The sequence below is a fragment of the Salvia hispanica genome, chromosome 4 (assembly GCF_029641045.1).
Source record: "Salvia hispanica isolate PSC_SH4W2 chromosome 4, Shi_PSC_v1, whole genome shotgun sequence".
NCBI classification, from domain to species: domain Eukaryota; kingdom Viridiplantae; phylum Streptophyta; class Magnoliopsida; order Lamiales; family Lamiaceae; genus Salvia; species Salvia hispanica.
This window is the reverse complement of record NC_142695.1, coordinates 38,461,443-38,477,309: the sequence shown is the minus strand read 5'-3', so window position 1 is coordinate 38,477,309 and position 15,867 is coordinate 38,461,443. Positions and strand designations below refer to the sequence as shown.

General features: G+C 36.2%; 2 protein-coding genes across 3 annotated transcripts; both read left to right on the top strand.

Moving 5' to 3' along the window:
* Positions 1-465: 465 nt before the first annotated feature.
* On the top strand, positions 466-6,330 carry LOC125196975 (SAWADEE protein). The gene is made up of 6 exons (XM_048095651.2): positions 466-986; positions 1,648-1,884; positions 1,959-2,007; positions 2,264-2,588; positions 4,180-4,246; positions 5,836-6,330. The coding sequence occupies exons 1-6, from the start codon at positions 630-632 to the stop codon at positions 6,004-6,006; spliced, it is 1,206 nt and encodes a 401-aa protein (XP_047951608.1). The 5' UTR covers positions 466-629; the 3' UTR covers positions 6,007-6,330.
* A 2,719-nt stretch (positions 6,331-9,049) lies between these two features.
* LOC125191748 (U-box domain-containing protein kinase family protein) lies at positions 9,050-13,940 on the top strand. Of its 2 annotated transcripts, none has more exons than XM_089069526.1 (9): positions 9,050-9,276; positions 10,074-10,192; positions 10,273-10,388; positions 10,684-10,805; positions 10,881-11,113; positions 11,205-11,306; positions 11,597-12,025; positions 12,702-13,451; positions 13,541-13,940. In XM_089069526.1, exons 1-9 carry the CDS (start codon positions 9,129-9,131, stop codon positions 13,721-13,723), a joined length of 2,202 nt encoding a protein of 733 aa, XP_088925652.1. In that variant the 5' UTR covers positions 9,050-9,128; the 3' UTR covers positions 13,724-13,940. The 2 variants fall into 2 exon arrangements, with proteins under 2 accessions (XP_088925652.1, XP_047945116.1); XM_048089159.2 differs by having other exon boundaries at positions 10,071-10,192.
* Positions 13,941-15,867: the final 1,927 nt, after the last annotated feature.

The following is a 15,867-nucleotide window of genomic DNA, read 5'->3' as shown; positions in this document are numbered from 1 at the left end:
ATTACTTTTATTAATACAGTGTACTACATTTATCTTTTCTCATATTGGTTGATTGGTTCACAAGTTGTAAGCTTGTAATTACAATTAATGTCTTTTTTCAATATTTTATAGATGAAAATACCACTTTTTTAAAAAATCACTCTCGTCTCTTTCACGCGCTTCTATCTACTATTACTATATGTTTCCAATCATATATAAATTGCATACAAAAATAGTATCGAACGCAACATTACAAGTCACAACACAAACATACATGCTACAATTATCTCCACCACACTACATACATACATACATACATGACATACATTTTACAGAAAATATGTCGTGACTTTTTTTTTACAAATTAAATACTGTAGGGAGTAGTAAGTAATTGAAAATATGGAAAAGAGAAAAATGAATAAAATATTGAAAATTGTAGTCGGATGATCGTGTACAAATTTGAAATTAATGAGCAGTGGAGTACTGAGTACTCCGGCCTTGTTTGTCTACTCTGTCTCTAGCAAGATCAAAACAGAATCGCCCTACTCCTCTCTCCATTCCTCAATTCAGGGTTTTAAAACCGATGTTTTCTACCTTTTTGGGAAATTTGATTGCGCCGTGCTAGTATTCCACTCGCATCCATACCCTGCATGCACTGCACCACGTCCCAGGCGTCAATGGAGACAGCAGATGCCACGTCACCATACGACCTAGAGTACAGAGCCAGCGAGGACGACGCCTGGTACAGCGTCTGCGTCCTTCTCGACGCCGACGCCGAGATGCTCACCGTCAAATACATGTGCTCGCCGGAGCTCTACGAAATTGTCTTCCACGCCTCGAAATTCCGAACCGAGGCGGAGGTGGAGGAGCTCGTTTCCCGCTTCAGGCCGGTTTCGCACCAGTTGCAGGATCACGAGTGCCTCAAGCTATCCATCGGAACCACTGTCTGCGCCGCACATGGCACCACCGACGATGACCTCAGGTTCTACGACGCCGTTGTTGATGCAGTGAGCTCTTCAATTTCTCTCTCTCTCCACTCCTTCTAGTTGCTATTGCACATCAAGGATTATTCATTCTACATAATAGGAGTAGCTAGGTGTGCATCTTTTCCGCCAAATTCGATCCAATCATTTTATACATTTATGGAGTTTTAGGGCTTGATTTCTTACTTATATTGTATGATTAACTTGGCAATAGGGAAATGTTAGGTATAGCATTTTATTCTGAAGTTATATTGTATCTCAAGGAGAAGTAATCGTCAATCATTTGAATTATGGTATATTTCTAGAAACAGGGCATGTTCTTTGGACAACCATTGAGAAATGAAATAATCCTCCTCTTGAGAATTTTTAGTCGAGGCAGTTTGTACTTTGTTGTCAAATTCAAGTAAATCATTTGAGAGTGGCTTTCTGGTTAAGGTTTCTACGAAGATACTGGTATTTTGTTTATCACTGTCATCTTGCAATGTTCTTAATTGCAAACCCTGCATTCTTTCTGTTAGTTTCGTTTCGGTTTACCTTCACTAGTGTATCAATATTGAGACACGGTATGGATTTTAGGTTCCATGGTCCGCTTTAGATAGAAGGTACTATATACTTGAAGTGATATCAGTACGTTTCAATGTCATATATCAATCTCTTTTGTGTTGGATCATCATGTATTTGGCAGGTGTACCGAAGGACACATTCATTTGTTGGTGGGGAAGAGGAGTGTTTGTGCTCCTTTGTGCTATTCTGGAAACATGGCCGTGGTCGTGGTACCTTGACATCTGTTAGTATAGCCAGTATCTGCTTTTTAGATACTGCAACTCACATTGATCCTAGAATCATTGCTTTTGCAAAAATGGCTAGGAAAAGTCACTCATCTATTACTAATGATTCAGAATCATCTCAAAAGAGACCCCTGGTAATTACTATTCTATATGCCGCTTGTTTGTCATTAGAATAGCGTTTGGGTTTGATTGTATAATCTGTTTGCAGGAGTCGGAGATCAGCATGGGGCTTAAAAGTCAAGCAGATGAAATGGAAGGTTTTATTTATTTATTGTACAGAATGTTTTCTACCATTTAAACGGACATGTCTCCTATCATGAAACTTTATTCCCTTGTGCTTTACTTGAGATGAATTTCTGTGCACTTAGGTGCATTGGAAAGATATGATATAATTTTAATTGTGAGATCTTCCATGGCACACAAACAAAACACATTTCATTTTGAAAGCTATTTTAGTGCAGGGACGTCTTTTCTTGTTTTGATAAATGTTTTTTTTTTAATTGTGAATGGAAGATTCAGCAAAGGATAGCAGTTATAACCAATGCACAAATCAAGATGAAGATATGGGACCGAAACCTTGCAACCCTAATGATTTGGCTACGAGTAATGATCACTTTTTTATAGTGATCAATAATCTGGAGAAAGGCCTAACTGCATCAGTGATCAAGAGCTTCATTTATGAGAAAACTACTATTCTGGCAGAAGCATATGTGTTTCCAAGTCTGGTCTCAGACCCATTTGCAAGAGGCGCCATAATGGTGGATAGTCAAACGAAGGCTCAGACTGTACATGAATTCTTGGACAGTCCAAAACACTTTGTTGTGTCTTCAAAAGGAAGGTATTCATTAGGCTTCAATAAACTTGAAACATTGGTTTGCTCAATAATACTCGTGCTTTCTTCAAGTCCTGCATCAATTGACATCTGACTTTTTGAGTTCACTGGATAAACTATTCTCCGTCTACTGCAATAAGTGCAGGTCTAAAATTTATGTTAACAATATTGTAATAAAATACTCCCTCCGTCCCAAGGAAGATGACCCCTTCCCTGGGCGGCACGGGATTTTATGCAACTTTATTTTATGTGTTGAGAGGAGAGAGTAAAGTAAGAGAGAGAGAATAAAGTAGAGATAAAAGTGTTTCCATTTTAAGTAATGGGTCATCTTGGTTGGGACAAACTAAAAAGGAAAGTGGGTCATCTTCAATGGGACGGAGGGAGTAAAAGATTCCTGAAGTTGTGCTTCTTCCCATATAACATTTTCGACATTAAGTAATCCCGGGGTTGATCACTAGTGCTGGGGTTAGTATGCATATTTTCCCTTCATAATGGAGAGCTGCATGATTAATTTTTGCCTACTTTTTGAAGTCTTTTGGGTGGTTTATGATCAATGTTAATGTGAGGCGAATTCTAATTATTTATTACATCTTTTCTTTTAACCTTCCTTTTCCAACTTGTCCCTTATTTTGTTGGTGGCATGCCTATGACTTTTTCTGAAGAAATTACTAGCTTGATTATTTTAGTGCTTTACTAATCATAGGTATTTCCTTGGAGATGAATTGTATTTGTAGAAGTGCATCACTGTTTGTAAACTGGTCTGTATTCAATAAATTTGGTCATATTGGTGCAAGTTTACCAAGTTCCTGAAAACTTTGTTCCTGAACAAGAAGGGCTCCAATTGTAAAGTATGTGTTTGGTCCAAATTGAGATTTATTTTGTTTGGTGTAGTGGCTGTTAATTCCTGTTTTCAATCTATTTTATGCACCCATCTAAGATGTTGAAGCAGTTGAATATAGAAACAAATATGTCGGATGATGGTTAGATGTATTGTGGTAGTTACTCTGTCGGATATAGTTTATTTCCTTAAATCATATGTATTAAAAAAGATAACTGTACCCTCCTCTCTGATTACTTCCTTTATCTTCCTTTCATTTGCTTCACATTAACAGTTAAAAATTACAATGAAAATGGAAAGCCAACAGTTAGTGTCGAAAGACTGCAATGCAAAGCAGATTGCTCCGCCCCATTGATCTTCTTAGTACTTTTCATGTAACACTATATCTAAATCAAATGCCTGTCTGTTTGATGAGGTCGCTATGGATGTGTGTACATGCTTAATTAATACTCCCTCCGTCCCAAGATAAGTGACCTACTTCTTTTGGGCACGGGATTTAAGGAATGGTATTTAAATAAGTTAAAGTGGAGAGAGTAAAGTATGAGAAAGGGAAAAGTAGAGGAGAGAAGAGAGAATAAAGAAGGTGGAGAATAAAGTAAGAGAGATGACTTTTTGCTAAAAATGGAAATAGGTCACTTATAGTGGGACACCCCAAAAAGGAATACAAGTCGCTTATCTTGGGACGGAGGGAGTAATAAGTTATGGTCTTCGTTTTTTTTTGATGGAAAATTAGCGTTCTTCAATTATATACTTATGCAGGCCATGGGTTATCACCCAAAAACCATCGGCAGGCATATTTGGAGCAAGTATAAGGAACATACTCCCTGTGAGTGGGTTACTTTTCTTTATTTGTTGGTTTAATTCACTTGATCAGTCCATGCTCTATTTTATGTTTTTTCAATTCTCTCCGTGCCATAAAAATAGACTACTTTTGTCATTTTAGTTCGTTCCATTAAAATATGTATCTATTTTTAGTAGTTAACTTTTTTTCTCTCTAATGAGCTGGCCCCCATTTTCCACTAACAATACTCCAATCACTTTTTCTTTCTATTTTACTTTATCAATTGTGCATTAGAACTCATGTCATTTCAAGATGTGCTATTTTTATGGAACAGAAGGAGTATTTTTTTTTTAAATGTTCATTTTATGCTATTGTAATGATTTGTCTCATGGCTCTGGCTATGTCCAAACTCCAAACTGTTGCTGCATTATGTAGTAAATGTTGTCAATGGTGTATGGCAGCTGACCAAAAAACTGCCATAAGGATATGTCAGGTTATTATTATTATTTTCAAAAATTTTGCATTTTATATTTCATACTTTATATCTACTTTAATAATATTCTATTTATTTATTTATCAACCGTCATGACAACCTGATATATCCTTATGGCAGTTTTTTGGTCCGCTGCCATACACCATTGACAACATTTACAATAAGGATATGTCAGGTTGTCATGGCGGTTGATAAATAAATAAATAAATAGAATATTATTAAAGTAGATATGAAGTATGAAATATAAAATGCAAAATTTTTGAAAATAATAATAATAATATAATAAAAACACATGTGAATACTTAAGAAATAATAATAAATATAATAAAAACATATAAATACTTAAGAAATACTAATAATCAAATATGTACTGAAGCATTGATTCAATAGATATGTTATGCAATGTATTTTGTAATATGTATGTTGAGATGTAATCAAATGCAAACCCTATATATTGTACAAACACTAAACTATGATGTGGACCGTTAGATTTCAAGATTTGATGAAACGTCAACATTGTCAACCGAGTGATGTTGTGTTGACATTTTTTGTTGACGTTATTTGTCATCTGTTGCCATCAAATCTTGAAATCTAACAGTCCAGATCATAGTTTGAAGTTTGTAGGATGCAGTTTGCATTTTATCACTGCCCTATATACAAATATACAAATGAATATGTTATGTAACATCGTAATTGAGAATGTATAAAAGATCTAACTGTATCATATTCATTTAATGCATAACAAATGTAACATTGGACATGGGTTTTTGAGAGAAAGAGTTAGGGTTTACCGATTTGGAGGCCATATGATTTTGAACATAAAATCTCTCTTTTTAATTGGAATACGGGTTAAAGGGACTGGTTCCGGCTTAATGGGATGAAATATTAAAACAACTGCCATAGCGGTTATGGTGGCTGCTATAAAAGACACCAAAAACCACCGTTTCAATGGCGTTTTCTCCAAAAAGCGCCACATTAGAGTGCCATGACCCTTTTTTTAACAAAATTGGTAGTAACAAGAATGTGCATGCATGCATGTTGATATTAACAAGGTTTTTAACATGTAATTACATGCCCTCGCTCACTCTTCACAAAATACAGAACCACCTGACACTTGATATACTAATTTTTTTTCACGCAGGAGGAAATCAATCATAAAAGCACTGACAGAGAACTGGAAGTAGTTGTATCAGGAACTAAATCTTACGAGAGCGCAAAACAGTTAAGAGACTTGGTAATTGATTTTCTATATCACCAATCAGTAGTTTCCAAGAGACTAGTTTTTCTAGAAAAGAAAAACTCGTGGTCGTGAATCATCTTAGATAGCCATAGTCAATGACCCTTGATGTCTTAAAGTTTATGCTAACCACGGCATGCAACATGCCCTTTTGTGTGGCAAGCTCTTCCCTTGTCCTTTCTGACCGGTGCTGATACTTTACATGATTCAAATACTGTTATTTGTCATAGGTCTCACCAATATCTTACCCCATAGCAAGCACAGTGGGGATTACCTTTGGGGATGATATACATAGGCCTCATTTATTTTGCTGGATAATGGTCGATTACTATGTACTGTCAAACTATCCAATATCTAGTTTACTTGATTTTGAATCTGTGGATGACCAAATGTCCTTAATCATTTTGGGTGATTGAATATGTGATATTATGTTAAAGATCAATATCTACCTTTCGTACATTTATTTTGGATATCTTCATCCACTGTTTTCATTATTTGATTTGTTTTTAGTTGTTAATAGAGAAAGAAATATACTCTCTCTGTCTCACTCTAATAGACATATTAACACACTTTTTTTCTCTCTGGTATGAGATTTTATGCTTTGTGAATTAAGTGGGACAGATGGAGTGGTATTTTCTCAATATAGAGAGTAATCCAAGTAGTTTACTTTCTTCAACTCACCAAAAAATAAAATATAAAACTTTACGAGAGTTCATTGATGGAGATGTTGTCATTTCCCAAAGATGGTCAAGATTCTTGATTCATCTGTTTATGATTTCAGTTATCTTGACTCTCCTATTCACTATTAATGCCATATCTGCGAGCTCTAACTTAATGCCATTTCTGCGACATATGTTTAGTATGTGAATAGAAACAACAAGATCCCATTTGAAAAAAATCAAAACAGAAGGCTGTGTGTAATATTTGCTGGTACAAGGTGGCAGTGGTTTGGCACACAAGCACAGATTGTCAGCATATGTATCTTCACAGAAAATGTTATAAGTTCTTCCTTGTGGGATCTTACCACACAATCTATAAACCCTGAAGCTTGCATGCTTCAGGGCTTCGATTCTCAACAAGCTCTTTGGGATTTTTCCCATGAGCTTGTTCAAGGATACGTTGAAACAACTCTACTTTCCCTACGAGCTTCTCGTAGGAATGCATTCTGCTATTTGGTTTCTTGAAATGTCAAGTCTTTCCAACTTAGCCAGGTTTGAAACTGAACTTGGAATATGACCTAAAATCTTGTTGCTTCCTATGTTGAGTACTTTTAAGTTTATTGGTTGCCAAGTAATTTGGAGAGAGAGAGAGAGAGCAATGCAATCAGTTTGAATGGAGATCAAGAATGGTGATCTGCTTTGGGAGTTTGATTGATGAGGGATCTGATGTTAGTAAGTTGAATTTTCACAGTTTCCAAGTTTTTTATGTTCGACATCAAGCTTGAATCCCTTTTGTCAGATAAGTCTAATGTGGTCAAGAATTCGGGATTTGTGAAGTTTGGCAGTACTCATTTGATCTTGCAGCCTGCTTTGCCTCTTCCTGAACCAATCAGGGATGGTCTGGAAATCGAGATCATTGTATGAAAGATCTACTGATAGTAGAGAAGGATGCCCTTTATCAAAGCTGTGTCAGGCAGAAGATATTTGAGCATGTTTATTGGCAGATTAAGATTCCACATGTTATGCGGCTGTGTGTGGAATTGTTCCTGCAATGTGCTTCATCCTGCCAATCATCAATACATCCAAGAATTACAGATTGCTGAGTGAACGAGAGGTGCACCTCACGAAGAGGGCTTGTGATGATGGTGCTCTTTGCATGATCAGCTTGGCAAGACATGCTCGATGCTTGCCATCTTCCTTTGCAGCAGTTGCCCGATGCCTGGGATGCCAGAAGGGAAGCTCTGTCAGCTTTGGAACAGATAGATGATTATGAGGTCTTCCTATGGAATGAAGAATGCTGTGATCAGAAACTGCATTTGAGATATAGAGTTGGAAATAGAGTTCAAAACATGAGAAGTGGAGCTCTTTACATAGATGTGTGTAAAAGTCTCAGTGCAAACTGGTGTATATGTGAGCTTATTGGTCTCACTGAAACTTATTACAGTATGTTTTAATGTTGGAGGTGGTGGATACAAAATCTTGACTTCATATTTTTCACATGATCATTTTTTTTTGTAATTTCCAATATTTTGGAATACCATAATATTTTTCTCAACTGCCGGAGTCTTGTCCACCTTTTGTGATCGACTCTTTTTTTTAATGATCGATTTCTCTCCTTTTCTAAGAGCATCTCCAAGGGTAGAGGTAAATGTAGAGGTAAAGTAGTATAACTACCATATTTACCTTTTCTTCATGGAAAATCATTCTTCATTGGGAGAGGTATTTGAGAAGGTATTATACCTTTTCACATTTTGAAGAGGTATCATGTAACCACCATATTTACTTCTTTTCATAAAAAATCATTCTCCAAGTGAGAAGGTATTACACTTTATGTTTTTTTAATGCTTTTGTACTACTATTTTATTTTTTTTAAATGATATACCTTTCTATAGTACCTTTTATCCTTGGAGTTGAGAGTGATTTTTAGAAAGGTATATTGCACTTTTTGGGAAGGTATAAACATGATATACCCTTTTCATTTACCTTCTCCCCTTGGAGTTGCTCTAATATACTAGTCCTTAAAAAATTTCTGTCATTTTATATTCTTTCTATTCGGCATTAGTTATCATAAGTTAATAAAAAAAAATTCGAATAATGTGAGATTTATTAAACTGTAGTGAAAATAACTGTGTAAATATTGATGGACGAATCAAAAAAAAATTAGTGACAAGACGAAGTAAATACTACTCCCTTCCGTCCAAGTTTTATAGTTACATTTTGCCATAAAAATCCGTCTCACATTTAGAATTTTTCATATTTGGTCATACAATTTTATCCCATTGTTAATCAAAATGTCAGTATCTACATTAAAATAAACTAAAACAAAAATAAAAAATCAAAAAGTAAAAAAGGGACTCACCTTCAACTAACTCACTTTATTTATTACATACTCAACCAATTTTAATTATTTTTTCATAAAATCGTTAAGGCAAAAAAATAAATAAAAAAGTTGTGAAAAAGTGTAGCCGCCAAGCAATTGAACGGTCAATAGCTGTACCTGTCCCTTTTCAAGTCAAAGTAAATTGTGGCGCTCCGGCGATGACGACTGTGGCTGTGGCGGTGAAGAGCTCCGACGGGAGGGGCAGCCAGCGGGCCCTGCGCTGGGCTATGGAGAATTTGATGCACACATCCGATCGTTTGCTTCTCGTTCGCGTCATGCCCACCATCACTTGCGTTCCCTCTCCCTGTACGTTAGTTTTCTCTTCTTCCTCACTCATATCTTTAATTGGAACTGACTCGTTGAAATGTGGAACTGACTGGATTTTTTTTTTAATTTTTCCTTTGCGATATTTGTCAGTTTAATTATAATTTGATATGCTTGCAACTTGTTAGGTCCGTCCGTCATGATGTACTTGTGGTGATTGCAGAGATTAATTTTTTTGAATTGGACGTCAAATATGGTTTTATTTTTACTCATGGACTCGACACCTGCCCCTAAATTATTGAGGGGTGATGTTGTAGTCATGGATTGTGCACTTTGATCATAAAGAGTGTTGCTTAGAAATCGTTGATGTTTGTTTAGCGACGTAGTCATGCTACTCATTGTGCTTCTGGGGCACCGCTAAGGAGATAGTGAATCAGTGTAAATGCAGGTTGCTCTGCTTTTTCCCTGGGAAATCGTAGAATGAAGAAAAAGGAAGATCCATTTAAGTGCTTCTGAATTGCCAGACTGAACAATTTAGATGAGACTGACTGGTGTGATTTCAATAGAGATTTTGGATCCAATCCAATTCATCAAGATCTTCATAATCTAGTTATTCATTTTGGCTACCGAGAGTAACAGAACTGAAATCTAGAATATAAATCACCTGACTTCTAGCTGGATGATCTTTCCCAATGCTTTCTTGTTTGATACTTCTCCGTAGTACCCGAGTGTTGTTTTCTGTGTGCATAATCTGAATCACAAATTTGGCCTTCATTGCAAATTCATCATCTGGCTATTGCAGTTCACTGATTTATTTTCTGTCATCTATTTTGCAGCAGGTGGTAGTGTACCCGTAACCGAGCTAGATGAAAGTGTGGTAGAAATGTATACTAATGATATGCAGGCAAAATCTGAGGAAAATCTTTCGACTTTTAAGTATCTATATAGGACACAGAAGGTGAGCTTTCCTAGTTTCTGTCTATGTCTGCTTTAGTTTTCCCTAGTTTATTCATCTTGAAGTGTGTTGAGCCAATTTAGATTGGGACCTTGTTACTGGAAGGAGACAATCCTGCGTCTGCTCTTCTAAGGTATATATCTGATTCAGGAGCAACAAGTTTAGTGCTGGGCTCCTCCTCCTCCAATTACTTTTCTAGGTAAAGTTTGCACCGAGTACTTTTACCAAATATCTTATTTATGGCAAGTAAATTATTATTTACTATTTTAATTGCAGAGGCTTTTCAGTTACCATGTGTACTTTTTTTGTGTTCAAATCACTGATCCATTCACTTGGTTTTTGGGAGGGGTAAACTAAAATGTCGAAATGCTTGTTGACGTATCCAAGCAAAGGGAGTACTATATTTTAAGTAGTGCATGGCATCTTGTATGCTAAATCGTTTGGCTTGTGATCTTTGGCTACTGTCTTGATGTATCATTATTTCTTTTTCTCAGGGCACCCAAGGATTCTGAGGTGCCATCAGTAGTTCTCAAACATGCTCCTGATACGTGCAAAATCTATGTAGTCTCAGCAAATAAAATCATATCGAATTCTTTGAATCCTATGTCAACCTCCGGTATGTTCATTACAAGGTGCCTTCTCTATTTGATATGTTTTCCTAGCTTAACTTGTTTGATTGGCACTTTAACAGGGAGGGATTATGATTCTCGTTCATTCACCTATTCTTCTCCATCTTCAGACTCCAAATATAAGAACTGCCTTTCAGATGTTAGTCATCATCCTTCTCGTTCACAAAGAACAACATTCTCTTCTGTGAATCCTGATACCTTAAAGGAAACATCTTATCAAGCCTCAGAAGAGAGACTCTCAGATGTGTCAAGAAAGAAAGAATTCCCTTCAATATCTTCTACGCACTCAGAACAGGTGACCGCCTTCCAACCGTAACTCCAAGTATTCAGTAGGCCACACAAAAATCAGTTTTAACTTAACGAGCATACTTATATCTTTCCTACAGTCAGACATTCGGGCTGAAATAGAGCAACTGCGCCTGGAAGTGGAGAATACTACGACCATGTATAATCAAGCTTGTGAAGACCTGGTCCATGCACAGAACAGGGTTTGAGCTCAACTTCTTTACCATCTAAATATTTGATCTTTTGTATGTGATAGCAACATTTTATTTATTTCAATTATTGTCCAGGTTGCTTCCCCTGAAAAGATCACCGCATTCTCACAAAATAATGGCTACCCTTATCTATTTTAACATTAATATAGAAGTCCGTTGTGGATTGCTTGACATGTAACATATTGCAGAATGCACATTAGATTATCTTGAAATGAGGGCTTGAAATTTAAAGTTTAACCAAGGATGCTTAGGATAATTAGTTTGTGGCCTATTTGTTTCAGGTCCACTTGCTTTCTTCTGAATGTATTCAGGAAGCACAGAGAGTGAATGCTGCACAGGAAAGAGAAGTAAACTTAAGGAAAATTGCTGCTCTAGAGAGAGAGAAATATCTGGAAGCTGAGAAGGAGGCTGACGTGGCCAAAAAACTTCTTGCGGAAGAGACATATGAAAGGCAGATGGCAGAACTCATGATTCATAAAGAATCATTAGAGAAAAACAGAATTGTTGATGCGCTAATGTTTGGTGATCTACGTTATAGAAGGTACACGAGAGATGACATACATATAGCAACCTGTTCTTTTGAAGAAAATAAATTGATCGGCGAAGGAGCATATGGTAAAGTTTACAAGTGCCACCTTGATCACACCTCAGTTGCTGTTAAAACTCTTCGCCCTGAGGCTTCTGACAGAAAGAAGGAGTTTCTAAAAGAGGTTTGACCCTTATTTTGCCTATCTATTTGGCATTTCCCAATACTACACAACTGAAGCTGCGTTATAATGGCAAGCTTACCTATCTATTTGTCATAATTCAGTACATAAACTGCTTCTGCCTGTTAAATTAGTGAAAGATAGATATTTAGGGGCCTCGAGGCATGAAAAATCCATGTCACTATGGTCACTACCCCCCATCCTTCGTGGTCATCTCTTGATTTGTTTATTTAATCGGCAATATCTTATCATGCACTTAGGTATATTATCACGAATAAGACTGGTGTACATAGTATTTGGTAACCGAAAGGATAGTATCATTCTTACACCCAATGAATTATGGAAATATAATACTCACTCCGCCTGACGTAAGTGATGGTATTCCTCGTTGGGATGCCCCAAGCTAAGTGACACATTTCTTCTTTCGGCAAAAATGAACTCTTATTCTCTCTCTTACTTAATTCTCTTCTCTCTTATACTTAATTCTATCTACATTTAACTCACTATAACCCTCTTTTTTTATTCCCGTGCAAAAATAAAATCATCACTTGAGTCGGGACGGAGGGAGTAATACATAGGTCTGGTATGCTATCTCTAGATATCAGTACCTGTTAGCACGCTATCTATTTTGTAGCAGCATATTGTAATTTTGATGATAATAACTATGGAAAATATGCAGGTAGAAGTGCTTAGTCAATTACGCCATCCTAACATTGTATTGTTACTTGGAGCCTGTCCAGAACTTGGCTGTCTTGTTTATGAGTATATGGAGAATGGAAGTCTGGAAGATCATATCCTGCCCAGGAGGGGCAGGCCCCCTCTTCCTTGGCCTCTTCGGTTTCGGATAGCATTTGAGGTTGCTTGTGGACTTGCCTTCCTACACCACACGAAGCCAGAGCCTATAGTTCATCGAGATCTGAAACCTGGAAACATTTTGCTAGACAAATACTACGTGAGCAAAATCGGTGATGTAGGTTTGGCCAAATTCATCTCCGATCTCGTGCCTGACAATATAACTGAGTATGGGGAGTCTGTTATAGCAGGCACCCTGTTTTACATGGATCCTGAATACCAAAGAACAGGAACTCTTCGACCAAAATCCGATCTGTACTCTTTTGGAGTAATAGTCCTCCAGTTATTGGCTGCACGTCATCCCAATGGGCTTATAATGAAGTTTGAAAATGCTATGAGCAGTGGCAATTTCTCAGATGTTCTTGATAAGTCGGTTGCAGATTGGCCGCTGGCTGAAGCGGTACAACTCATACAGGTGGCATTGAACTGCTGCAAACTCAGATGCAGAGATCGACCAGACCTTGACACCGAAGTACTGCCCGTTTTGAAAAAACTTGCAGAGTTTGCTGATGCCAGTAGATTGACCCAAATAGACCTCAGACAGCCACCTAAACACTATTACTGCCCTATTCTTCAGGTACGAATATTACAACCAACATACTTATTTACTTTCGAGCATTCATCTTAGTCTGTCTACCTTGGCATTGCGCCTACAAATGGTTGCAGGAAACAATGGAAAATCCCTTCATAGCAGCTGATGGTTTCAGCTACGAGCACTACGCAATAGAGGCATGGCTTGATAGGCACGATGTATCCCCGGTGACAAAACAAAAACTAGAGCACAAGATGCTTATTCCAAACCATATGCTGCGCTCAGCCATCCAAGAATGGATTGGAAACAACGGATAAGACCACCCCAAATTTCGGAAATCTCTTGCATTGTGTTGTTACTGTGAATGCACCACTCTTCTAGGATTTGAGTGTGGTGCTGCTTGTTGCCTGTTGGTAGTGTATTGATTATATAACTGTTATACAAGTTATTAATAAAACATTCATTCGATAGTGTCATAGTATGCTGCAACAAAATTTTAAATTTTAATTTCTTATTCATATTCATTGGTTTTTATTTCTGGGATGGATTTTAATTTTGTACTGTTGATGAAAATTCGACATCCATACTAGAGGAGTTGGAGGTGTGGGACAGTAATTTTGAACTACAAAACCTGATCGTTTCAATCTTGTTATGCACATAAATTAATAGGGTCTCTATTTAATTTGGGACCTTATACATGTTATAGTAATTGGATTAAAAATTAGATGCTATATCAATTCCTTAATTAATACAATGAATTTTTTTCCTTAATGAGTTTTAAGATTATGGATTGCTCTTGGATATATAGTTTTGTAAATAAATAAAGGTCATTAGTCCTCAACTCCTTATAGTGAAGTGATCTTATATTGTTTAATACAATTATCTCACATTATTCTATTTTCTCGATCTCTCTAGTTTTCAATCCAGCTTGTATGTTTTATGCTTGCATGTCGTAACGCTCATACGGGAGAATAAGATCTTGTATACTTTTGAGTGATGTAAATGAACTTAAATAACTAGATTTTAAGATTAATTTGATTATTTGTATGGTGAAACTCGTCATGCACGCAGCACCATAATCTATTTATTTGTTAGGTTTTACCATACTCTCATTTTTGTTCAACTACCACTTTTCTTAACAATCTTAACTACACCATTATGATTATAAGTTTGATAAACAAAAAATTACAGCGTAGTTAAAAAATTAAAAAGTACACGTACATATTTTTATTGTAACGTCCATGGACAACATTTCTAAATAGTCAAAAGAATGGGATATGATACAACACTAAGTTTTACTATTAAATCTATCTATATATATAAGTTAAAATTCTTGTCTTTCTGGCGTAAACTTGAAGTATTTTGAGCTCTTTTTTTTTAGTATGAGACATTGTTGGCTGAGGTCTCTTACCAACATAGTGAACTGAATACCTTCAAAAAATTATCCATACGCATAGGGCCAAGCGTTATCAACCCGTAGGGCTAGGCCGAAGGGGGTTTCTCGAGTATGGGGCAGCAGTGCAGTAGAATCAGTCACTTAAAAAAGTTTATCCAACACCGTTTTCGTGTGTGTGAAATGGCTAAGCGGTTGAGATATTAATGCATGAGGCCCAAAATCACTCTATAGCGCAACAACCTTTAAAATTAAATTTATTTATCCAATAAAAAAAAATCTAAAAGCACATGCATCATTCGGCAGTATTCAATTCTGAATCGGAATAATTGAATGTAGAGAGGGTGGGAGAAGATGTTGGGTCGTTTTCAAGAAATGCATACGTGGGACTTGAGACCTAACTTTTCCTACCATAGAGACGACATATATACACATTATTTTTATATATATATTTTTCTATTTTGTATTTCAGCAGTCAGTATAAATTACTAGTATACTCCATATACCTACTCCATATTCATCTGTTTCAAGGGAGCTCGAGCCTCGAAGCAGCCATTTTGTTGTGCGACACCTCACACTTTGTTTTAAGATTTTTTTGTCGTATGCTTTTCATATTAATTTGGGTTTTTCAAAATATTGGATATTTTGTAAAAGAAAGTAGGAGTAGTATTTATCATATAATAAAAATTATCATAATACAATGTACAATAGTTAACATGTATACTGCCAAAAAAATTTGATTTGAGTACCTAATTGTAGGATAAATGATAAATCAACTCAAATAAACATTTTTTTTACCAAACAAATCAAAATATAGAAGAATCAGAGATTAATCATGTTTTGTTTCCCCATTTTAATTTTTTTTTTCTAGAAAAAGTTTGATTTATACCTCGCTCATCAAAATTTGGCGACAAAAATATTAATCAACTCGTTGGAGTCTTAGTTAATCATAGTTCAATTAAGATATAGACTTTTTTATGTCTCAAGTTTTATACGTATCCCATTAAACATCTGAATAAATGCGGCATAGATCAATTTTTTTCCCGAAATGAAGAGTTCATAGGATGA